The sequence below is a fragment of the Nelumbo lutea genome, chromosome 5 (assembly GCF_056320005.1).
Source record: "Nelumbo lutea isolate HS-2025 chromosome 5, American lotus-T2T, whole genome shotgun sequence".
Lineage (NCBI taxonomy): Eukaryota > Viridiplantae > Streptophyta > Magnoliopsida > Proteales > Nelumbonaceae > Nelumbo > Nelumbo lutea.
Genome location: NC_142688.1, coordinates 51,743,675 through 51,770,504, shown reverse-complemented (window position 1 = coordinate 51,770,504; position 26,830 = coordinate 51,743,675). Strand labels below are relative to the sequence as shown.

The 26,830-nt window shown below is 39.6% G+C and overlaps 1 protein-coding gene across 11 annotated transcripts in view; it reads right to left on the bottom strand.

Annotated features, from left to right (window-relative positions):
• XRCC2 (homolog of X-ray repair cross complementing 2 (XRCC2)) overlaps positions 1 to 21,534 on the bottom strand; it is a 57,086-nt gene extending 35,552 nt beyond the window's left edge. For 10 of the 11 annotated variants that reach the window (XM_088947607.1, XM_088947613.1, XM_088947617.1 and 7 more), the window contains exons 1-3: positions 20,604 to 20,931; positions 19,637 to 19,784; positions 15,093 to 15,256 (exon numbers count right to left, since the gene is read on the bottom strand). In XM_088947607.1, coding sequence (XP_088803733.1) covers positions 15,093 to 15,256; positions 19,637 to 19,784; positions 20,604 to 20,780 — 489 coding nt within the window. In that variant the 5' untranslated portion in view covers positions 20,781 to 20,931. Of the gene's footprint in view, positions 1 to 15,092; positions 15,257 to 19,636; positions 19,785 to 20,603 lie in introns of all 11 variants that reach the window. The other variant, XM_088947608.1, reaches the window with a different exon arrangement.
• Between the last annotated feature and the right edge of the window lie 5,296 nt (positions 21,535 to 26,830).

Genomic DNA, 26,830 nt, shown 5'->3' with positions numbered 1-26,830 from the left:
TCTGAGGGAACACCCGTAAATGGTTTCAGCAAGGAGATGTGGAAGACATCATGAATTCGGCTAGTCTCTGGCAATTCCAACTGGTAGGCCACACTGCCAATCCGTCGCAGAACCTTATAGGGCCCATAGAACTTAGGGGCCAGCTTCGGGGCAGCCTTGTGGTGCAAGAAGCGCTGCCGGTAGGGCTGGAGCTTCAACCAAACAAACTGTCCTGGATCGAACGACAGTTCCCAGTGGTGCTTATCATAGTGGAGCTTCATGCGGAGCTAGGCCTGCTGTAAGCGAATGCGGACATCGGCGAGGAGGGCGTCGCGGTCCTGTAAGGAGTGATCGATTACATCCAAGCGAGTAGATTCGGGCTCGTAGGACAGCAAGAGGGGCAGATCCCTGCCGTAAATGACACGAAAGGAAGTCATGCCGAGGGAGGAATGGTAGGTTGTGTTGTAGCAGTACTCGGCCCAAGGAAGCCATTCCAACCACCATCGAGGTTGATCGCCTACGAAACATCGAAGATACATCTCGATAGTGCGGTTAACCACTTCCGTCTGACCGTTGGTTTGTGGCCGGTAAGCTGATGAGTAGGCCAGGGTGGTGCCGTGTAGTCGAAATAACTCTTTCCAGAAGGCACTAGTGAAGACTGGGTCTCTATCGCTGACGATGGATTCCGGCAACCCATGTAAGCGAAAGATATGTGTAAAAAGGCGAGGGCAACCGAAGTGGCACTGTACGGGTGTGATAGAGGAATGAAGTGTGCGTATTTAGAGAAGCGGTCGACTACCACAAAGAGAACCGATTTAAACCCTACCTTGGGAAGTCCCTCAATGAAGTCCATGGAGATGTCGGCCTAGATCTACGATGGGATGGAAAAGGGCTGAAGGAGGCCTGTCGGGTGTAGGTTTTCCCATTTGTGTTGTTGGCATGTGGAGCAAATCTGGACAAAATCTCGAATAGAAGTCTTCGTACCTCGCCAATGGAAATCAGTCCAGACGCGGTGTAGTGTTTTTTGAATGCCCTCATGGGTGGAGTTATGGATGCTGGTGATGATGGTGGGAATCAACGGGCAATCTGCTGGAAGATGGACTCGTCCCTTATACAGTACCAACCCGTCATGAAGTGACCAATCGGGGTTGGCCGTGCCGGTCTGGATCTTCTGTAGTAAGAGCGACCATTCCGGGGACTGTGGTGCTGCCTTCTTAATGTCGTCAAACAAAGAGATCCGAGGTTGGGAAATGCTACATAGAACCATCGCGTCTTCTTTTTGCCTAGACAAGGCATTAGTTGCGCGATTGGAGGAACCCGTCTTATATTCCACCCGGAAGTCAAACCCAAGCTGTTTGCTAACCCAATGCTGCTGAGGGGAAGTGGTGAGACGCTGCTCTAACAGGTATTTGAGGCTGTACCCCACAAATACGGCCTCCAATGCTGGATGGCTCGGGCAAGGCCGATTAGTTCGCGCTCATAGGCTGGAAGCTTCATATGCCAGTCGGCCAATCTGCGGCTGAAGAAAGCGATAAGGTGCCCTTGCTGCAGTAGTACGGCCCCGATACCTACTCCGGAAGCATCGCACTCGACTGTAAATTCAAGGGCAAAATTAGGTAATTGCAGGACAGGGGTTGAAGACAGTGCATTTCGTAGTGACAGAAAAGCTTCATCAGTTGCGTCGTCCCACTGGAAGGAGTTTCTCTTCAATAGGTTGGTTAACGGGGCTGCCAACACTCCATAGTTCCGTACAAATTTGCGGTAGTAACCCGTTAAACCGAGGAACCCGCATAAGGCCTTGGCGGATTGAGGTTTGGGCCATTCTATTATAGCCTGAATCTTGGAACCATCAACTGTTACACCATACCCATGGATGATGTGGCCGAGGTAAAGAACTTGTCGTTCCCCGAAGGATCACTTGGACCGTTTCTGGAATAAGTTGTGTTGGCGTAGGAGTACGAAAACGGTCCTCAGATGGTGGACATGCTCTACCCAAGATTTGCTGTAAACGAGGATATCATCAAAGAAAACTAAAACAAATTTGCGCATATGGGGCTGGAATACCTCGTTCATTAGTGCCTGAAATGTAGATGGTGCATTGGAGATTCCGAATGGCATGACTAAAAATTCGAAGTGGCCATGGTGAGTGCGAAAAGCAGTCTTCTTCACGTCACCGGGAGCCATGCGAACTTGGAAATATCCGGACCTGAGGTCCAACTTAGAGAAATATTGGGCACCATGCAACTCGTCCAGTAGTTCATCCACAACGGGAATAGGGAACTCATCTTTGATCGTCCGGTCATTGAGTTCTCTATAGTCAACACAGAACCTCCACGTTCCATCCTGCTTCGCCACAAACAGAACCGACGAAGAGAAGGGGGAGTGACTTTTGCGTATGATCCCTTGGTTCAGCATCGCTGTACATTGTTTTTCTATCTCATCCTTCTGTAAGTGAGGGTAGTGATAAGGCCTGACAACGACTGGTGCTTAACCCACCACCAAAGGAATACGATGGTCGCAAGTTCGGGAAGGGGGAAGGCCCTTCGGTTCTTGGAATAGATCTGAAAACTCGGCAAGAAGTTTTTCCATGGTTGTCGGTTCTATCTGGAGTGCATGAACCTGCGGTGTCTTTTCGTTAACCCTGCAACCGTGCCATGAAACTTGCTTGCCATTCAGGTGGAAGGTCATGGTGAGTGCGCTGAAGTCCCACAAAATCGGGCCTAGGGTAATTAACCATTTGACCCCGAGAACAATATCGAACCCATCGAACGAGAGTACAAATAAATCAACAAGAATTAGTTCAGAATTGACCTGTACCAGGACGTCCTTACAAATCCCTGGACTGTGAACTTTTTCACCATTTGCGACGGCTACCTGTAGTCGCAGCCGGAGTTCCATTGGTAGTTTTAATTGCAGGGCTGCATGTTCACTTATGAAGTTGTGTGTGCTCCCTAAATCGACGAGAATGCGCACCGGCTGACCTGCGATCTGTGCCTGTAACTGCATGGTCTGAGAGGTTTTAATACCGGTGATTGCATGGAGAGAGATCTTTGGTTTGAATCTGACGGGTTCCCCTTCCTCCTCCTCTTGCTCATCAATGAGAAGGCAAAAAAACCTCTTGCATCTATGTCTTGCCGAGTAGATGTCATCACAGTTGAAACATTGTCCTCTTGCTCGGCTCTCTGCCATTTCTGCCCTGGACAAGCGCTTGATGGGAGGAGTGACCATGTTACTGCCTGTACTTGTCACTACTCTAGGGGTGGTGGTCGTGGGAGGCTTCATTTCCCGGCTGGTTGCAGAAGAGGGGGTCGCTGCTGGTGGGGGCACCCACGAGTTCGGTGGATGACCCACATTAAAAATTCCGCGGCTGAGTTGCAGCTTGCACCCAAATGCGCGGGCTAAGTTCATGGTTGTGGCCAAATTTGGGGGATTCTGCATCTCAACATCCACTCGCAGGGGTTCTACTAACCCTGCTGTGAACATATCCACTTGCTGGTCTGGTCACACAAAGGATGCCCTCGCGAGGAGGGTTTGGAATTGTCGCTGGTATTCAACAACTGTTCCGGTCTGTTTAAGGTTAATTAGCTCGCCCAGTGGGTTGCTGGTCAATGGGGGTCCGAACCGAAGAAGGCAATAGGATTTAAATTGGGGCCAACTGAGCCCAGGTTCTTCTTGCTCTAACCGATAAAACCAAAGTTGTGCTTCTTCTGTTAAATGAAAGGCGGCTAGGCTTACCTTGTCCTAGTCATTTGTCCGTTGATTCCGGAAGAACTGCTCGCAACGATACAACCAGCCTAGGGGATCTCCGTTGCCGTTGTACGATGGGAACTCCAGCCTGCTGTACTTGGGGATGATGGCTGCTCCATGGCCGACGGACCGCTGTTCGCCGGAAGACTCTGCAGATCTGGCCAGCGGTCGTTAGCTGTTGTCCCTCCGTCAAAGTTCCTTTCCCTGCTGGAAAGAAACATCTCCATTAGCCGCCACAGTTCTCGCACTTCGCCTTTGATCTCACGAACTTCGAAGCTGGTCTCCACAAGTTGGTGCTCGAGGTCGTGGACCCTGGAAGGTAGCTGCTCCAGATCTCCCATGACGCCTTGCTCTGATACCAAGTTGTTGAGGGCTCGGGAATAGGATCTCGTCACGGGTCGGTCCACGGGGAAAACCTCTTGTTTTCCCTTGCTCCTTCCTTCTCATGATGAACCTATCTTGGCGCCTTCAGTGATTTGTCCAAGAGATCACCAACTCTCCTAACTCACTCTTGACTGAATAATTTGATATCTCATTCAATAATGGGGTCTCCTTAAATAGGAGATTACAAGAGTCCTAATCAAAGGGAGTCTCCTTGCTGAATAGGGAGACTTCCAGTTCTATCTTGCTAAGGATAAGATAAGCTAATCCTAATCTGATAAGCTACTAACAAGATAAGATAAGCTAAACTAATCCTAATCTGATAAGCTATTAACAAGATAAGATAAGAGATAAGAACAATAAGATAAGAACAAGCAAAATGAGCTAATCTAATCTAGATAAGGTTGTTGTTGCCGAACTGGGTAGGATGAGCATCACTGAATCCTTGCTGCTGCTGCTGCTAGTGAGCCCGGGGCCTATTGCTGCCAGCGGCGATGGTACGTCTTCCCGAGGAAGGTGTCCATAACAGAACACCCATCAAAATCAAGTTGAATGCAGTTACTAGAAGAAAAATCCAGGATCTAGGTCACACATAATGATGTTGTCTACTCATAGAACAGACAAATTGGTAGCCAAAACCAGTTGTTGCCTATTTATAAGCTGCCCTAAGGACTCCATTGGGTATCTGTTCTTTGACTCAAGTGAACAAAAGGTATTTATTAGTCAAAAACTCAAAATATTTGTTTCTTAGAAGAGGACTACATTCTAAGCAATCATCATCAAGAAATTGTTCTCAATGAGGAGATCTTAGATGTAGTGCGAGATGTCCCACAAGCTCCAGATGGGTCAATTGGGCCTAAGTTTCTTTATTTTCTTTAAGTTATGTTATGACTTATGTTAGTAAGTAGTGGGCCTTAATTATGAACATGTTTTCTCTTTTTTATTATTATCTTTAGTTTTAGCCACCCTATTAAGGACACTCATGTAATTGTCTTCATTTTTACAACTAGAGAATAAAAGAGATAATTGAGGGATGAAGAGGGGTTCGAACTCTCTCTCTTCTTCCTTCCCTTTCTTCCATCTTCTTCCTCCATTACTTTTCTCTCTTCCATCTTCTTCAATCTTCTTCTCTTCTATTTTTCTTTTCTTTATGGTGGGATCTACAACTTGGTATTATAGCAGCGGTCCTACCTTCTCTTCTCTTCTTCATAATCCCATACACAGGTCGTATGGAGAATTGATTGGTTAATTGATTAGCAAGTATTCAGTCCAATTAGAAGAGGTTTTTAGACCCAAGGCAGGTTCTTGGAGAGTTTACCAAAAAACCTACCTAAATGGAGAGTCTTTTGATTATGGGGTATAGAGGGAGTCTAGAAGTGGCGCTTGGGAATAGAATAGAAGCATTCTAACTATCTTTGAGATCGATCCAAGTTGATAAGCTTTTGTTTTATCAATAACAGAAACTTTATTAATAAAGGAGAAGGAAGAAGATACAACAGGAGGGGGGTAAAAACTTTTACCCCACCCTAAAAGAAAAGCATCATATGACAACACAGCCCAAAAGAAACTAGCTCTTCCCATTCACTAAACAGTATGCAAAAGAATTGGCACTCCTCTTTGACCATTGAAACTGAATTTGCATGTCTTGAGTAAGCTGGTAGATTTTCTTTTTTTCACTCGAGAATTTCCACATACTAACATCTTCCTTGAGTAAATTGATAAGCTTTTGAATCCTAGGATCTAATGAGAACCCTAATTTGACTATTTGAAGAGTAGTTTTGGACATAGGAAAATAAGTCCTGACTAGTAACGCCCTATTTTTTTCCATTTGTCTCTGTTTGGCCAATGGAGCGAATTGGAGGTGAGATGAAACTCTCCACTGATTCCGGGTTTGGTCCAAGAGGGTTTGTGGAGACTCTGTTAGGGGCAATAACCTTAGTAAAGTTGGATAGAGCCAATTTTTTAGCTTGGTCTCAGTCTATAAAGATTCATGTATGCAATAGAGGGAAATGGGGGTACATCACTAGAACCAAGGAGAAATCTACGAAGGATGACCTTACCTATGAGAGGTGGATGCAGGAGAACTACACTGTAGTAGACTGGTTAGTGAATTCCATGCAACCTCATATCAGTTAGCATTACCTATCGATGAAGACTACTAAAGAGGTGTAGGACAGTGTTATAGAGACCTATTCATAGAAGTTAAATGTTGCTAGGGAATACAAGCTGAAGAATGACGTCAATAATTTAAGACAGAGAGAGAAAATTTTGGTTGTTTATTTTCTCTGTGCTGAAATCTCTTTGGTAGGAGATTGACTTAATGGAGACTATAGGGATGTACTATGTCAGACAGTGTGTGCTCTTAGCTCCAATCAGCATGATATACATTATAACATCTATTGTAAATGAATAAAGTACATATTTGATTCATGTTCTTGTGGTGTGTTTCTGTGTAATACCCTTAAACTGGACACATATGAGACTCGTGTTAGTTTAGAACCTTCACAACCATTGGATAGATCTGGGGAGATTTATCCTACCAAGGCTGACACTGATGTACCACCAAGTTGGTTGGGGTGGCTTGTCTCAACTGCCAGGGTGAAAACTGAGGTACATGCAGTGTGGGTTTTTCTTGAAACCCTAAACCAAACCAAATTCCAGTATTGCCCTGAACCTTGGAGACAAATGGGCAAAACTAGAACGTTACACCTGACCCCTAGACTCGATTATGATACTGCACTAGGTGTCGGATTGGACTGTCTTTGATGTGTCAATCAATGAGATCCTTTGAGGGGGTCAAAACCTGGGTATGTTGGGACAATCCGAGATTCACCTAAGTGGGTGATCATATGACAAGATCAGCCCCTTTGTCGGACAAAGTGAATGATTAAAGAAATGCACTATCTCTGATGGAAACCTAAACTGCCAACAGTGGATTTCAAATGTGTTTGAAATTTGGTTTTGTAAAATATAGTTATAAAGAGATATACTTATATATTATGGTTGCACAAATTGTTCGCAAAAGGTTTTAATTCCCGGAATCCATGTAAGTAGAGAGTGCAGCATTGTACCTTGCAGCCGAGGGAGAGGTCCTCTCTTGTTGGGCAGTGTTTGATCATTAAGGGCTAAGTGGTTAAGTGTAAGACCATTGAGAGTTATACCTGATGGGCTAATCTTGCATCTGCCCACAGTCCTTGGGCCTTCATAAGATGGCTGGGCGTAAGGACCATTTAGTATAAATGTTGAACCCATTAAGAGCTCATAGTGATGGATTCAAGGATTCACTATATTCAGCACTGAATTCGGCCAGGCCTTATAACAGAGGCTAGGCTGAACCCATGTGGATGATGTATACATTAATGATAAAGTCCCACACCATACAAAAAGAGACAAGCTAGCCAGCATTAAAAGGAAGTGAGCTTGAAAGCTTAATGGGCCTAAAGCCCATTTCGAGCTGGGCTAATTGGATTAATTAAATAGGGGTGAATCTGAGTATGGATCAGTAGATAAGGATAAGAGGTAAACTCTTATCCACTTAAAGAGTCCAGATCCAAATAGAGATTGGGATCAAGGAACTCCTAATTTGATTAGGAATAGTTGATCTTTATCTATATATAAGATGAAGGATTATCCTTATCACTTAAAGAGTCCAGATCCAAATAAAAATTTGGATCAGGAGACTTCAAATCAGATTAGGAGGTTGTCTCTTTAAGGCTATAAATAGAGAGCAGGGTGGACCTGAAAAAGACAACACAGAAGGCAACTCAGTTTGACTGTTTCTTGGAACTGATCAAGATTAGTCTTGATAGAAGAAACAATTCTGAAGTTGTGCTCACTACCCTATTCGATTCTTACTGAAGAATCACAAGTTCTTGGTGAAAAACTACATGTTGATCCTGCCTCATCCTAAGTTGTGTCATCTTCAGTGGAGGGAGGATTTGTTACACCTTTTGGGCATGAACACCTACGATGGGAGGAGCTTTTTGCGTGGATTCCGTATCAGGTATATCCCTCCCTAATCTTGGTTTCAGATTTGGTCCGGTTTGGTTACAAGAACAAACCTTGAAAATGCAGTTTTCTAAACTACAAATAGGATTCCCAAATGGGGTAAAGAAATTTTTTGAAATTTTGTCCAACCTTCCTGTAGGGTACGACCATCCATATGCTCCCATCCCTTCATACTAAAGATGCTGAGACTCATAGGAAGTTCGTGGAGAGAAATCAGGTCTTTGAGTTTCTCACTAGACTCAATTTCGAGTATGACATTGTTAGAAAAATATTCTAACAAACGATGAAGTGACATTGTCCCAAGCCTATGCCATGGTTAGTAGTGAGGAAAGTCAAAGACAAGTGCAAGTTACAGAAGTCTCAACAAATCATTTTGCAAATGCCAAGATGAAGCCAAGGGATGGTACTGGAAAAAAAAAAAAAAAAAGATGTAGTATGCGAGTATTGCAAGAAACCTAAGCACACAAAGGATGCTTGTTGGAAACTACATCCAAAGCTTATACCTCCTAGATTCAAGAATAACAATGGTAAGAAGAGTGAGATTGGGAAAAGAGAAATGACAATGTAGCCACCTCTTCTGAAGTTGAAAAGGGTTCTAGTGTGAGAAGTTAGTGGGGGACAGCTTGTAGCTTCCAGAGCAGAGTATGAGAAGTATGAACAACTCATTAGCTACTTAGAGTCTACTACTGTAGCTACTAGCTAGTACATCTTTAGGAAGTGGTCCCTCATTTGCATATGCCCATTCAGGTATTCATGCTACTACAAATCATGATTTTATCTCAAGTAATCATAGGATCCCTTGGATAATTGATTCTGGTGCCTCTAACCATATGACTAGTGTGTCCCATTTATTTTATACTTAGCAGCTTTTATCCTTGTTAATGGCTCCCTTACCCCTATCTCTGGCAAGGGAACATCAGAGCTTCAGATACCCTCACCTTATCCTTAGTTCTTCATGTTCTTAAGAAAAATACTAACTTGCTTTCAGTTAGCAATCTGACAAAATCCTTGAACTAATGTGACCATTTCCCCTTCTTAATGTGTTTTCTAGGACATGAAATCTCATAAGGGGATTGGAAGTGGCCATGAGGCAAATGGGATGTACCTATTGGACATGCCTAGACAGAGTCAAGTATTACCTCCGAGAGCATCTTTGGGTTCAAATGTGTCAAGAGTCGGTCAGTCATATTATGTAATGTCAATACCGTTTGTGCCATATTTCTTTTTCTTTGTTAAGTATTTTGTTTTTAGCTTTGTTTTTAAGGAAACCAAGGTGTCAAGTTTACATTGTGAGTCAAGCGAGTTGATCTACAGATTCTTTTCATATTGTTCACTCCGATGTGTGGGGCCAATACCATTTGTTGTTAGATTTAGTTTTATTTCTACTGTTAGAGTGCTGTCAGTTTAGGATGTTGTCATCATGTTCTTTTCTTGTTTAAGTTCTTATTACTAAGGTGTGTCGCTAGGGGCATGTTTGTAATTTTTTTCTTTTATTTTACATCATGTTAATATAAATAAGAAGTTGGGTGCCGCCAGCTCAACTTTTTGACTCTCAAACACTTTTCTTCCTCTCCTCTCCCCCCCCTCCCCCTCCCCTCTTTGTTCTCTCTTCTAGAAAGAAAACATGGTATCAGAGCATAACTCTAGGCAATAGGAGTCTCTTTTCTCCTCTAAATCACATTTATTCCACCTAGTTTTTCTGATTCTTGGACAGTGAAGGCAAGAAACCCTAATCAGACTGATCAGAACCAGCTGTTGCTGTTTTTTCTGGGTTCTTCCTTGGTCGTAATACCAAGGTAACCCTAGTAGGAGGGGGCCGATGCTATGAAGACTTGGTCTTGGACCTGCACCTTCATACAGGTGCTGTATAGGGGTTTGTGATCCCCATTTTTCATAGGTCTGTACTGTGATTGGTTGGTGTGTTGTGCATAGACCATTGGTGAATGAAGTCTAATTTTCTGGACTATTCCTGGATGGTTTAATTGCTGCTAGAGGATTTCAGCAGTGTAGTTTCTTATTTCTGGACTGTTTTTTGAACTATTTAGTTGAAGCCTAATTTTCTGAACTGTTCCTGGATGATTTAATTACTGCCAGAGGATTTCAGCAGTGTGGCTTGTTATTTCTAGACTGTTTAGTTGCTGCCATTAGACTTCAGCAGTGGATTCTTTATTTCAGAAGAAGACTTCTTGGTGTTTAGTGCCCTAATTGTGACTGTGAGAGGTAGTAGTTGAGTGGCAACTGGTCTTGTGCACCTGTGATTTGAGTTTTTGTCTTGTTGTTTTTGTTTCTATCAAGTATCAATGGAAAAGGATGATTCTACCTCATCTGGGGTTACATCAACCCATAGTACCGCTGGTAATGGGAGCTGAAAATATGATATTTCCTATGCCAATTACCCCTTTAAATGGCCGGACCTACCTAGAGTGGGCTAAAGGTGTAAAACTTTACATAATAACAAGGAGAAAAGCTGGGTACATAAATGGAAGAGTGAAAGAACCCAAGGTTTTATTTGTAAGTTGAACATTGAGAAGGGCTACAACTCGACGGATTGGGATTTTCTATTAAAAGTGCTAAGAAAATGTGGGTTTGGGGATAGATGGTGCAGGTGGGTGAGTGGATGTATAAACTTTTGTCAGTTTTCAATTCTAGTTAATGTAGGGGTGAAGGATTTTTTTCCCAGCATGTAGAAGGCTCAGGCAAGGAGATCCTCTTTTCACCCATCTTGTTGACACTTGTGGTAGATAGATGTGTTTAGTAGAATGATTTCTAAAGCAGATAGGGAAAGGCTGATAGGTGGTTGGAGGATAGGTAGGAATAATGTCCCGGTGACTTGTCTTCAGTTTGTTGATGATATTATCATTTTTTGTGAAGGGGAAGACTTGGGGAGAGTGAGGAACCTAAAAGATCTTATTAAATCCTTTGAGTCTACTTCAAACCTGATATTAACTTTGACAAAAGTTGTGTGATTGGAATCAATTTGGAAGTCTGGGAGGTAGGAGCTATAGCAAGTTGTCTAGAGTGTTCCAAGTCTGATTGGCCTTTAACCTACTTGGGTCTTCCATTGGGAGCTAACCAAAAGAAAGTCGGTTCTGGTATCCAATTGTGGAAAAATTCAAAAAGGGGTTGGCTTCTTGGAAGAAAAGTTACATTTCATTAGGGGGTAGAGTGACCATGATTAGGGCAACACTTGCTAGTCTTCCAGTTTATTTTCTTTCGGTGTTCAAGATACCCTCAAGAAAAGCTAAGAAGCTAGAAAAGATGATGAAGGACTTCCTGTGGGAGCCAAGGAAAGAGAAGAAGGATCATCTGATTAGGTGGGAGATAGTCAATAGAAGTAAGGAAGAAGGGGGATTAGGATTAAGTAACCTAGTTCTTAAGAATGAAACTCTACTAGGGAAGTGGCTTTGTAGATGGCCGTTGGAGAGAGAAAGAGAGAGAGGTTGTGGCACAAGGTGGTGAATAGTATTCATGGTTGTTTGCAGAACGGTTGGGATTTGGAAACAATGCTCTTTTTGGGGATGACACTTGGGTAGGCAACCAACCTCTTAAAGACCTTTTTCCTCTCTTCACTCTTTTTCCCTTTATAAGAAAGAGCCGGTTTCCAGTTTTATTTCCTCCCTAACTTCTTTTGTGGCCCTAAACTGGGATTTTGGTTTCCGTAGAGGGTTACATGATGATGAAAGTGCTTGTGTTTCGGAACTGTTGTTTTCACTTGAGTCTATTTGTTTAGATCCCCTCAAACCTTACACAAGAATTTGGACCCCTAACCCGAAATGCTTTTTCACTTGCTCCTCTTTCTTCAAGTCCCAATGCTCCACTTCTGCACCCCAAAACTTCCCAGATAAAGAATTCTGGACTAGACCCATTCCCCCAAAGATTATTGTTTTTGGTTGGGAAGTTTATTACGGTAAGATTAATACCTTTGAAAACCTATAAAAGAAGGGACCAAAATGATGCTTATCCCCTGATTGGTGTGTTCTTTGTAAATCATAGAATGATGACTGTCACCACTTATTGATCTCTTGCTCTTGTGCTACAGCCTTATGGAATTGGAGTTTTATGTTGTTCGAGTGTAGGTGGAACTTGCCATCTGATACTAGCTTGTTGTTTAGTCCGTCTATCTTTGAATGGCACACAAAGAGAGGGAGAATTATGTGGAAGTGCATAAGAGTAGCTTTGTTGTGGATAGTTTGGGAAGAAAGGAACACCAGAATTTTTTGTGAAAATGAAAGGAGCTTTTCAGAAGTTAAAGAATGTATTCTGGCAAAGGCAATTCAGTGGCTGAAAACTCTAAATCTCTTTGATGCATACTCTTTTGATGACCTATAGAGAAGCGAGCCAACAATGGCTAATACTTTTGCCAGGAAGGACAGACATGTGGTTGAATGGATGCCACCAGGGGAGGAGTTTATTAAGCTGAACTTTGATGGAAGTAGCCGAGGTAATCCAGGACCTTCAAGCATAGGAGGAGTGCAAAGAAAATAAAGATACTAGCATTATATCTTTGTACTCAGGTCCAGCAGGTGTGGGGGACTCTTTAAAGGCCAAATTACTTGCTGTTGTACAAGGAATCCAGCTCACAAATCAGCTAGGCATAAAGCATCTGATTATTGAAGGGGACTACCAGGTGATAGTGGGCTGGTTGAAGGATCCAGACTCTGTGATCTGGGCTTTTAGAGATCTTCTCAAAAAGGTTAAATGGCTAACAAGGAATATGACAATCAGAGTTTAGTGGGTAGGCAAATCAGCAAATTCAATGGCTGATTCACTTGCAAAGGGGAAGGGGGGTGTTCTTCGGGTTACTTTATTTTGGGCTTCTATGTAATTTCTATAACTAGTCTTAAAGGAAAGGTCACACCTCGTGCCTTTCCATGGGTTGCATGTAACTCTTATTTGCTGGTTTAATAAAATCTTACTCATTTATCGAAAAAAAAAAAAAGAACCCAAGAATGGGGCAGCTGAACATGATAAGTTGGACCAAAAGAACAATATGGTGATGTCCTGGCTTCTTGCAATCATGGAACCTGATGTGAAGAAAAACACTATGTGGGACACTGCTAATGAAATATGAGAACATGACAAAACCACCTATTCTGAGCAAAAGGCACTATGCCAAGATTTACCAGTAAACAAGGGAACCATAGTTTGTCAGCCTATTATTCAGCCCTTACTTCAGTATGGAAGGAGTTGGACCACTATCAAGCTATAGAATAGAAACATGATGATGATGCTAAAGCCTATAAAAGTTGATTTCTCAGCAACGAGTTTTTGCTTTCTTGTTGGGACTAAACCCCATATATGAACCTCTTAGAGTTCAGATTTTAGGGAGTAAAGAGTCGTCTTCAGTTCAAGAGGTGTATGCCCTGGTTCAGTCAAAGGAAAGTAGACGGAGTGTGATGATTACAACTGAAGGGGAGCAATAGGTGGCATTAGCCGCAATGGCTGGTAACAATATGGAAAAGAAAAATGACTCCAAGAAGGTTGATTATAAGGACAAGTTGTTTTGTACCCATTATTGGCATTCAAGACATACACGGGACACATGTTGGGAGCTCCATGGGAAGCCAAAGTGGGCTGTAAAAAACCAAGAATAGGATAAGGTGCATGGTCAGAAGAAGCCTGATACAGCACATAATGTGGCAAATGTGGCAGCCCAAAATACTCAGTTTGCAGGGGTGTTGACTGGTACTGCTTGGGAGTACTTTGCTGGTTCTGACCCCAAGTTGCACCCCTACTCTCATCTAATGAGTTGATCAACTAGCTAATGACTACTCAACACTTTGATAACACTAATGTCCCTATTCCCCAATAGAATACAAAGTATAATTACCTCATTGCCATACAATCTCATACCACTACCACTTAACGCAACATTTCTCATCCCCTTGAATTCTTTCAAAACCATCATCAATCGGTCCAAAATAAACAACCATATATCTTTACATATCTCATAAACAGGTGATATAGAGCCCAAATAGTTCTTTTAAATTCCATGTAACTTTGCATCTTTAGAGTTTGGACGGTATGGGTATTTTGTCTATTTTCCTTTGCTGCTCCTCCACCCTCAGGTTTGGTTCATTAGGTCATTAGTAACTTATGTTCAAATTTTCCTCAACAATGGTTAAGTAGTTTAGGAGTTATAAAGTTTTATTTGGACAGAAGTTTATTATTTACAATTCTGAAATTTTGAGTTTCCTTAAGTTGGACTTGGCAGATCCTATATATGTATCTGTGTGTTTTGACTTCTGAGTGCAAAATATGGCTAATGGAATTTGGAGATTATTTTTTAGCTATGTGCAACTTTTGGTGAGTGATTCTAAAACTCCTAGAGTGATTGCAAGAACTCTAGAAATTGTCCCTATTTTTGTCACTGTTGTCCCATCTCTTGCTCTTTATCACAAGTTTTCTCAGTTCATCCATCAGAAGAACAAAAGCAATTGTTCAGCACTTTAAAGGGACTGAAATCAATGTAAAGTGATTTTTCCATTCCAATTTGCAAAAACCTAATTCTCTTTATCCCATGAACAAAAAGCTTACCAAGAATTGCCCCACCTAATCTTTGGTGCAATTTCTAGCATCCTAAAAAACCCTCTAAAGTGTCAATAAAAATTCCTATTAAATTTTCTTATTTTTATTCTGTAGAAATTTCGGCATTTAGTAGGAATTCAGACATGGAAAGCCCTCCTATTCAAATGACACAACCTTTTTAGCCCTAATAACACTTCATCCATGTTCCTCAAAGTCATGCCACACATCACAAACCCAAACTCTAAACATAAACCCTCTCGAAAACATGCAATCTTATTCAGTTTTTTCTAATTTAATTCCAGTTCAGCCGTGGATCATACCCATCCTGTATCACAGTGTCATATGAATGGAAAACCATGAAAGCAGATGTACTTCGGAAAGAGAATGATATCCTTCAGTACTATTTAACGATAGCCAGATGGACACACTATAAGCATTGAGTTCCTTACCTTAAGAGTAGACAAAAATTCAAAACTATTGTAGCAACGAACATACAAGAACCGTCTCATGCAAGCTAAGAATAGATCCTCATCAAAATCAGCTATTGTTTCCTTCATTTCCTTATATTTACATAAACCCTCTTCTCTGCTCCAATCAATTTGATCACTTGATCCTGCATGCTTAAACATAAATTCAATGAACTAGATTGTTTGCATCCATTCAAAAGGTAGGAATATGCAAGTCATATATGGTTAGTTTGCTAAAAAATGTATTGGGATGTATAAGAATTGCATTATGGAGTTTTAAATAATGCACAAAGAACAAAGATGAAAGAACCAAGAAAAACATTTTAAAATATAGATTTGGTATGATATACCATGGAGCAAATATCATAAGAAAAAACAAAGGATAAGATCAGCATAATAAGGCAAAAAGAATGAACAAGGAGCAGGAAAGACACAAGAAAGTGAATTTCTTGTTTCTGATTTGACATAGAAACTATATCCATTATATATACATAATTACATATATGAATAAAAGTGTTTATAAGTTTTTGGATATTTTATCCTTGTAATAACAAAAAGAGGAAAAACTTGAAAAAAAATAACAGTGCTTCACAATCTCACCTCATTGTCTTATAAGATGTATTCACTTCATATCCTCAACCCCTTCAAATGCAGCACTCAAAGTCCATTATATATATAAGAAGTGTTTCAACATATCCTTGGTTTCAATTTCATCTCCTTCATAACCAATCATTCTATTGCATTCAAACAAAGTTTCCAAAATGAGCAAGCAGGATTATACTATTGGATTTGACCATGACCTTCAAAAGTAATATCCAGCCACACTTGGCTCATTAAAGGTGGTGGTAATACTAGAGGACTATTATTTATTCCAAAGATGAACACAAAGAAGATCTATATGTCCTTAGCCATTACACAGTCAAGAAATAAGTCCTCACCATCTTTTATAATTTTGCTTGGTAACTGAAATTTTTTTTCCATAATATGAAGGATCAACATGGTTTGTTACAGCATGGCATATGATATATCTGTTTTAATTATTTGCAAACAAAGAGCAGGCTCATTGTTGCTCACCATTCTGCCTCAAGGATCAGAGAGTGAAATCAAACAAAATTTAGTGTTTAATTTAATGGATACCCTCCTCAAATCAATGTCTGCCTGTTTATCCTCTAGTTAATGAACCTGTAAAGAATTTGCAGATCAGGATATCCAAAACCTCTGGATAGTTGGTCAGCTGTCTTGCTTCCCTGATCTGATGTCTCAGTTGCAATTGGTGCCTTCCATTTCCCCTTTCAGCCAGCTAACAATCACCTGTGAATCTCCTATAATCAAATTTCGAAGGTTTAAAATCTCTGCCAATTTGAACCCCTTTAAAAAAGCATGCATCTCTGCTCTTATTGTGTTTCACAAGCCTATTGACCATGAAAATGCCAATGAGATGTCCCCCTTGTGGTCACCAAAAAGCACCATTAATTGTAACAAGCTAGAGTCAGACTATACATAGTCAAATGGCAAAGATCCACCTATTTTGAGGAGGCTGGATATATTTCTTTTTAATGGAGAGTGGGAGGAATTTTTCTCAGACTTGGTTCAGGAAACTCTGATTTCTGCTTTACCAAATCAGAAGTCGATCCTCTTGAGAAAATTTCTCAAACTTGATATGAGCCAAACCTTTTAGATTTGAATATATGTGACTTAAACACCCTCTTTTTTGTGGCCTTTGAGGAAGAGAAATGGAGGAGTTATCACTTTGAAAGAAGGGCACGCTTAATTTTGATGAGGAAGAGGATGGCTCTATAAGAGGATTTAAGAGTCTGAAACAGAGAGGTCTTCACGAATATTGCAATCAAAAAAGTTGAATTGCTCAGAAAAATGGCAGATTTGGAGATCAGAGGAAAGGGATATCTTATCTAGGGAAGGCAAAAGGGAGGAGAGTGTGAGAGGGGAATTATTGGAGGTGATTCATATGGGAGAAGTCATGTGGAGACAAAAACCTAGAGCACTTTGGCCAAAAGAGGGAGATAAGAATACTGCCTTCTTTCATCATCAAACAAGAGGTAGAAGGAGAAATTATTTCATCTATAGATTGGAGGAGGAAAATAAAATCATTAATGATCCAAAAGAAGTGACAGAGGAAATTAGAAATTTCTATATCAATTGGTACAAGGCTACCCCAAGTAGAAGGTTTTCTTGGATGATGTAGAACTGGGTAGGATTAGAGAGGGCTTATAGGACTGATTGGAAAGGAAGTTTGATGAAAGGGAAGTATGGGCAGCAATAAATATTATGAAGAGTGACAAGGTTCCAGGTCCAGATGGCTTCAATATCTCTTTCTACATGAGTTGTTGGCATGTGCTAAAGGAGGATGTATTGAGGATGATGAATGAATTTTGGAAAGAAAAGTTCATTGAGAGGAGTGGAAATGTAACTTTTATATCTCTGATTTCAAATTGAAAGGGGCATCTAGAGTCAAGGACTTTAGACCAATCAGTCTGATCTCAAGTCCCTACAAAGTCATTGCTAAGGTGTTATCTAGAAGATTAAGATCTATCTTACATGATGTTGTGGGTCCAAACCAAATGCCTTTTGTGAAAGGCAGGCAAATTCTTGATGGGGTGATGACTGCAAGTGAATGTGTTGACTCAAAATTGAAAAACAGAAAACAAGGTTTAGTTTGCAAGCTCGATATTTATGATCATGTGGAATGGGGATTTCTAGAATATATCTTGGCAAGGATGGGTTTGGGGAAAGGTGGAGAAGTTGGATGCTTACATGCATTTCTTGTCTCTTTTTCAGTTCTTGTCAATGGTATATCCACGCCTTATTTTCAAGCCCAAAGGGGCTTGAGACAAAGTGATCCATTGTCACCTTGGTTGTTTGTTTTGGTGGCAGAAGTTCTAAGCCACTTGTTATGTAAAGGAGCAGAAACTAGGATGTTTGAAGGGTTTAAAGCAAGAAGAAATAGAGTTTCCATTACTCACCTTCAGTTTGTGGATGACACATTGATTTTCCTGGATGCATCAATGTGCAAGTGCTGAATTTAAAAGTGATCATCAGATTTTATGAAATATTGGTAGGACAAAAAATCAATTTGAAGAAGAGTGTAATGATTGGAGTGGGTGATATCCTAGATTCTCTTTTGTAGGATTGTGCAACATCTTTGGGTTGTTTCATGGGGGATTTTCCTTTTACTTATTTCAGTCTCCCTATTGGGGTGAAAGCTTCAGTCTCTTCAACTTGGCAACCAGTTCTTGATAGGATAGATCAAAGGCTGGCAGGGTGGAAGGGGAGGTATCTATCTCCTGGTGGAAGGATTACTCCTATAAAGAGTGCGCTATCCAATCTCCAGGTATATTACCTTTCACATTTAAAGGCTCCAGATTCTGTGATAAGTTCAACTGAAAAAATGCAAAAGGAGTTCTTATGGAGAGTTAAAAGGGACTGAGAAGAAATTCCACTTAGTTAAATGGGATAAGGTCTGCAAGGAAAAGAAAGACGGTGAGCTAGGGATTAGAAGGTTGAAGATTTTCAATAAAGCTCTTTCAGGAAAAATGGTTGTGAGCTAGCACAGCCCACACACACACACACACATATATATATATGTATGTATATAAATTTTTATTTTCAACTTTATGTGATTTTTTTTCATTCCATTTTATTATTTCATATATAAACAACTGTATACATCAAAGTTCATATGAAATTAAATTTTAAGTTTTTATTGAATTTTTTGATAAATAATTCTTTTATTAGATCAAGAAATAAGCTAATACAAGAATCCCTCGGAGAGGTGTGAGCTGCAACCTCTCCTAACAAAGAACAAAACAAAATCAAACTACAATTGTGCCCAATACAAAAGTTCCCTAGCTACCCCTTGCTTTGCTAGACAATCAGCCAAAGCATTTTTTTATTGAACTTGTTGTCTATCTTGTTAATTAAATTCGATTTTTCTTAAAAAAAAAAATTGTGCCAGCATGTAGCCCACTAGGCCAGCATCTTGGGCCATGCTAGGCTTTCCCTCTTGGGGGATTCATGCTAGGCAGGCATGGCTCGCTACAGTGCGGGTGGCCTGCAAAAGTGGGCCATAACCCCACATTGCACCTCTATTTATTATCAACAAAATACTTTTACCATTATGAACCAAAAAAGAAAGGAGAAAAAAATATATGAAATGATGTCATAAAAGCACTGTCTGAATTCCATCCTCAAGTTTCCAAAGAAGCACCAATGCGACATTCTTGACCCCAATCCTAGTGCCTAAATCCACCATGATAATTGGGAGGGGGCATTCAACATATGATTCAAGTAATTAGGGAACAGAATTGTGACAAAACATAAAACAATAAAGACAATCCTAAATTGACCTCAAATAACATTAAAAAGAAGTCAATAGAAAAAAAAAAAAAGTCCACTAAAAGAAACCAAGTCCAAATAAAATGCAAATTTAAACCTAGAAACCTAACATTAACAAAGAGTTTAAAAACAATAGAAGAAAGTCTAATAACAAGTGGAAAAATGAAACATACTTTTAGTTTCCATTATGCGCAGCTTTAGCGATTGTGAGAGGCGTAGAATGTCAAAGCGACAATCCAAGTCAATGTACATAACTAGACACTCCAACCCACCATAATGCACACCATTCCACTGTTTGGGAAGGACGCAACTGATTGCAGCCTGCATGTAGCACATTTGTTACATAAAGCATTAGTTTACCAAGTGTATGACTTTAACAATCTAAGCTAAAACTTGAGGGGAAAAAATAACTCTAGAGGACACAGTGACACAGACATCCAATAATTTGAGAAAAGGAACAACAGGCTTCCTGTTAAGTTTAGCCTGATGACATTGACATCTGGGTCTTTGAAACTAATCCTATCTTATTTCCTCATATCAAAAGGCATTGTCAATGAACGATCCCTGCTTCCCCAATGATTCTTGAAACTAATCCGATCATTGTCAAGGATTGTCGATGATCGATATTTTTGGTAGGAAGCAACTCAAAGGAATGTCAACATTTATATGATTTTACATTGTAGAAGTGATCAATGGTGCCTGTTCTTTCATTCTATGGACTGTAAACATTAATATTCTAGCTTTCTCTTAAATTCAACTGTAAACACTATGAATTAATCAGAACCTCATTTGACAAGTCATACGAAATACAAACAAGTTATAATGCATGCAACAAATTGTACATGCTTTGCATTCGAATAACCAAATGTGACTTTCCCGCAAAAGATCGTGATCGGATTCGAAGCAAAGTGATAGACAAAGAAAAAGAGAAATTTTAGGGTCCTAAAGGTTAACCGACTTGGTTTGACGTGTTCCAATAGTACCCGGCTTCCACGTCGCTGCCAAAGAAAAAAGTTTACCTGCGAATTGACAAAAGAGCTTGTCATTCCAACAGTCCTAGGGATTTTGTCACATTGGCCAATTATGTATCAAGAAATGAGAAGAAAACGATGACAAGATGACTGATGCAGAAGAGGATACCTGAATTAAAATCTCGGTTTTGGCGGAGGGAGAAGGGCCCACGATCTCAACGACGTTACCGACACGTAGGGGAACACGGTGAAGAGGAGGGAGAAGCAAGAAAGGACGTTCTGTTAAAACCCTTTCAAGCATTTCTTTGGCGCTCTCGTCGGTGTTAATCCACTCTTTTATCGACATTGCAGAGTTTACTGGCACCTCTCTCTCTCGCTCGCTCGCTCTGCTCTCGCCCTGATTTTCTGTTCAAACGCCAAATTTGTGTAAAGTGGCGCCGAAATCGGATTCGGTCCTAAATAGACCGTGCTCGCCCAGTCCCTTCCTGTCTTGCATTGAGAATATCTCTATGTAAAAATGCATATAGATACAGAGAAATTTGCAATACACGGCTGTAAAGGCTTCGATTTGGTATCGTTTATGTTTATTAATAAACGTTTGTATTTTATTTGTCGGTAAAGTTGAGAAATGCAATAATTGCAATCGCTTACAAACATTTGACATGATTGAATGTATGAACAAGAGGAAGAGAGAAAATTTTGAATGTATGTGGCACCATCAATACAAGCATACCTAGGCACGACTTGGGCCAGTTAGCCCGAAACAAACTTTTTAAAAATTCGGTTGGATTGAGGGTGGTTGTAGGGTTGAAAAACATGGACCTTATTCAATTATGAGTTATTTATTGAAAATTACATATATTAATCTTTTTTCTTGGAAACAGTAACACTTAACCATGTATATATATATATATAGTAACACCATTTACATCACTTTGATTCTCCTTCCTCTATTACCCCAATCCTAGATTCTCCTCGACTCTCTCTCTTTTCCCCGTCCTATTACTCTTAATTTGTCATCTCAGCACCCTCTCCCTTTCTATTGGGTTCTCTCTCTTCCCCTACAATTCATGTCTCTCACTTTTCTCCTTAATTAGTTCAATATATGTTCTATGCTCTCCTTCACTTATACTTCTAATTCTTCTCTATTATCTCCACTTTTATTAAAATTCAAATGAAATAAAATTTCTAATTTATTCTCTATTTTATATTTTGTTAAGTATTTTTTGTTAAATTTTTATTAAATATAATTAAATTTAGGTATTGGGAAATTTGTTATTGGGAGTGGGGACTCACATTAAATGTAATTGGATTCAGGTACTAGGTTTGGAGGTCAAAACCCAACTCTATGGGCTTTTGATAAATTGGTCCTATAAGTTTGGGATGGTCGGGTGTTCAAAAGTTCTTGTGAAATTGCCATCCCTATTCTGACTTGATTAATATTTCAAACAATCATATTCTGGGTATTTCTTATAAAAGCCCATCTAGATCAATTCGGTGATAACTTTTTAAACTGTCTTTGAAAATCATAAGAAGAAAAGTAAGAGGGAGATTTTGAAAAGAAAATTTTTCAAAAACTGAGCTAAATTGGTGAATCCATTTTAGAAAGAATTTGAATCTTTGGTTCTTGTAGAGTTGAGTGGGGTTGAGCTATGTTGAAACATTTAATCGAGAAGGGTTTTATTGTGTTCTTCACTATAGACAATTTGGAACTTCATCGATTATGAGAGTCGGTGGGCTCTTGCTTAGTGTATAGGCACTATGTCAACCCATAAGGTGAGGTATGACTAAGTCCCTATTTGATTTCGCTTGTAATAAGTACTTCTTTTTATAAGTACTTAATATAAGTGTTGCGACTATATATTAAGTGGAAAATAAGCACTTGTTGTATTTGATAAAAAATAAGGAAAAAGCACTTATTTGAAAAAGAAGTGCTTCTTGAAGAAACAATTTGAGAGTAATTAATTTTTAATGCCCAAAGTACCCTTGCCTTTTCTCAAAACCCTCATCTTCCTCATTTGAATAGGGTTTAACATTCTAGCGGTGGCACCCGTTCTGGGAGTGACCGACGACCATCAAATAAGCTATAAACTCACCAGCGACTAGGTCAGTTTCACTTTTGAATGATTTTTCCCATGTTTTCTTGCATATTTTTGGTTTATTTGAGGTTTTTAATGCCCGGAACTCTCTTGGCATTGTTCAACCTACAAGGTGAGGTATGACTAAAATTCTAGATAAACCTAGTTGGGATGACGTGTGACCAGCATTGAAGAAAACTGGTTAGGGAGTAGAGTGACTAACATTGTCAAAATTGGTTATTGCACTCTTTGATCGACTAGTGGATTTGAAATTCTCATCATGAATAAACGCAACGATATTTTGTATCCAACCCATCCAGTCCCATAAAGAACCTTATAAACTTTACTAATTGAACAACACCTACATTTTGTGGCTTCTTAGTTGTTTCTTAGAAGCATTGGCCAGAAATTGAACAATATTGCAAGAGATTTTTGGTGGAGTTGGAACGATATGACAGAAGACATATATCTCAAGGGGCGGGATCAACTTTTTAGAACTTTGTATGAAGGAGGTCTTGGGTTTGGGTCTTTGGGACATGTATTTAAAAAATAATTTCCCTTGTCATGAAGCTGGGCTGGAGGTTGGAATATGAAAGGTATAGATGTTGGGCTCGAATTTTTAGAACATTTGGAGGGGTGACACATTATGGACAGCCCATCAACTTGCTTGCTCATCTTCTACTTGGGCTAGCATTCTAAAGGACTCGATTCATTTTCTCATGAGAACAAGCTTTATCCTTTTCCTTCAAATTGTGATGACTCGAGAGTGGCTTCTCTTATTGATCCCTTAAACAAATATTGGATCGTAGTAAAATTTTCAGATCTTTGGTTCCTTCATTATTTGAGATTGTATTCTCTCTACTCGGCTCAACCAATATGATAGGATGACTTCGAAGATTCTATGGTTTGGACCTAGACAAAGTTGGGTAACTTCTCATCCTGATCTCTTTACAAAGCGTTAGTTCAAAATGAGGCTTCCACTTCGTCTAGGTTTATTGCCTGTCGGCCCTGTCCCAGCCTCACACGGAAAGACTTTTGGAAGTTTAAGCACATCCCGCTAAGGTTTCATATGTTCTTATATATGGAGGTGAATTTCAGGGGTCCTCTGTCAACAAATCTTATCAAGTTTTCTATTCATGTTGAAAGCAATTGCCTGGTAAGGTTTTTAACCTGAAACATGCACCCACTCATTGCTTCATGAAGTGCCTTGTATGAAACTGGTTTGGTTTGCTTTCCATGTTCGAATTGACTCTCATGATGATTGGGAGCTTTACGGTTTAGAAAAGTTATAAAGGACTGCCATTTTAAGAGTTCAAATTGCCTACTTACAAAATTGGTCCATACACTCACCTCACAGCCCTTGCAGCCCCAAATCAGGAACATTTCCCTAGTAATTTATATTCATGGGAGATATTTCCGACAAGGGCTTTGAGGTGGGTGTGAGTACCAATTTTATGAGTTCAATTCTTAGGACATTATTATCTCAGCCCAAGCCCATCTTGCTGAATGGAAGTGGAACTGCTACACACACCTACATCTTCTTTTGCTCCCCTTCATAAGTTATTGAAAGCACCAATTGTTGTAACTTGATAGTCACCTACATCCCATTGGTTCTTGAAACTCGGGGCATTCATTTTTGGGATTTTGAGAGGGGGAAAGTTGGTCAATGGGATTTTGGTTCCTATTGACCAAGAATCCCATATTCTTTTTTCAAATTTATGTGGGGACTGGAGAAAGTTTATTTTCTTGGGTGTATAAATTAACTTTCCCATCATGGGAAAGTTGCCAACACTTGGATGGAACAAAAATGCCCCTTTTAATAATAGAATTTTAATGGATAAAATGGTTATTATTTTATTTACCTGAAAAATAAAAGAACATGAATAAGCGCACTTACTCGGTAAGTAACTTACCGATCGAAAAGCAAACAGGGCCTCAATGTTTATGGTTCTAGCTCAAGTGAGAGTGCAGGACTAGAGCCATTAAACTCTATAAGTGCCTTGCATAAGATTGACCATCCTAGGAGAAATCAGATTGCTACTCATAGACGTGCCTCACACCAACCTTACAACACATAGCAGCTGTGCATTGGGAACATTTTCCCATGAATGACAACATCAAGCATGGGAAATGTTTTCAAAGTATGTGGTCGAAAATGTTGTGAGTTTGGTATGGCATGCATTTTGTGAGGAGCAAATCTGGTTTCATCATAGGAACACTTCAATTTGTAAGAGAGTTGTGTATCCAATGTAGGGACTGGATCTAGTAGGCACAACATAACTATGTATGTTAAATGAACACTTGATAAGTATTTTGACAACTATCAAATGTGAGTGTTAATCTTTTTCAAGGGTGAGGTGAGGGTATTTTAAGGGCAATGTGTCAAAAAAAAATACAAGTGCTCATTGAACATGCTTACAATGTTGTGCCTACCTCATCCCAGCCCTCCAATGTATAGTTGTTGAGAGTGACTATTTATCTTTAGTCAAATTTTTGTTGGTAGAGCATTCCTCACAACCTTGGTGTATTGCCAATATCATTATAGATTGTAGTAAGGGGGCATTCTTTTTTTGGATTTTGAGAGGAGGAAAGTTGGTCAATGCAAAATCTCATTCACCAAGAAATCCATGTTTTTTTCTCAGATTTATGTGGGGACCAGGGAAAGTTTATTTTCCTGGGTGTCACTTACCCAGGTAATTGATACCCATCTCCTAGGTAGGGATGCAAAAAGATCAGATCGGATTCGAATCAGGGTACATCCAAATTCGATATGACATTGTTCATTTTGGATTCGATCCGATTCGAAGACCCAACTGGATCTGATAGGTCTTGATTTGAATTCGAATCCTACCGGTAAGTTAGATCTTCGGATATGTTCCGATCCAACTTGTATTTCTTTAAAAATTAACAAATTATTAAAAGAAAAATAAAATATACCAATTTATTAATAAACAAAAAAATGAGTGTTTTTAATTATTTGCATCATATATATACATGTTTTTATAAAAAAATAAATAATATAACAAATTTATAAAAATACAATATAAATAATATATATCGGATCGAATAGGGGGTGATCTGAATCCGATCCGATTTCTGATTGGATCCTATTATTTGATCCTATATCCGAAGATTTGAACATGGGCAATCTGAATTCGACCAAATAAGATCAGATTGCACCCCTACTCCTAAGTGGTAAATAACTTTCCCACCTGAGGGGAAAGTTGGAAACACTTGAATGGGATTAAAATGCCCAGATGGTCATTGCCATATTTATATGGGAAATAAAAGAACATGGATAAATGCACTTAACTGGGTAAGTAGGTAAGTGTTTCCCAAGAAAGACTTACCTAGGTAAGTACATTTACCCAAATAAATAACTTATTGAAAAACAAACGAGGCCTAAGTTTCAATACCTCATTTTCAATGTACAAGTTTTCTCACATGCCCAGATGTTCTAAAAATGTTGCACATGCATCGTCTAGAAAAGCATGCTTGTAGCATTACAAGCATTCATATGTGGTCTCTTGAACCACCTTTTCTTCATGCTATTATTTTATCAGACTCTTCTATTAATGACTCACACTATCATTGTAGCTACGTACCCAGGCCACACAACAAATACATCCATGCTTTGGGAACATCTCCTCATGAACGATAAAGGAGATGTTCCCAATGCAGGGATCCTAGATTATATGTATTATTATGGGGTTCGACTATGATACGAAAAAGATACCATATCTGAAAAATAATTGACCAATAAACTGGAATCATAATCGTGGTAACAAATAAGTTGTTATTTATCAAAATTCATGGGTGTATTTTGATTGGTCAGAACTCTTCTCATACCATATCTTTTCTGCATAATAGATTTAAAAGTAAACGAGTAATTTGTAAAAACCTCCAATTCCAAATTCAAATTAAAAAGTCAATGGAGACAACATTTCAACTACCCTTTTCCTCAATATAAAATAAATTAACATCTACTATTATATTATATATCGATTAAATTCATATCATCAGCCTCTCCTCCAATTCTCCTTTCTTTCATTTCTCCTTAAAGCTCTGCTTTCTCCCTTACCCCTTCCTAACTCTCTCTTTTTCCTCCCTTCTCGATCCTAGGCCTCCCAATAGGCCATGTGGCAAGGGATGTCTAAACCATCTAAATACATACCAACCATCCTATTACACCTAATGACCTAAATCACAGTATCTTAGATGGACATGTAATCATCATTGTATCTCAAAAGGAAACTTTTTAAATAATTTCTTTAATAATTTCTTTACTGTTGTCGCTCTATCAAACAGACGGCAAAAC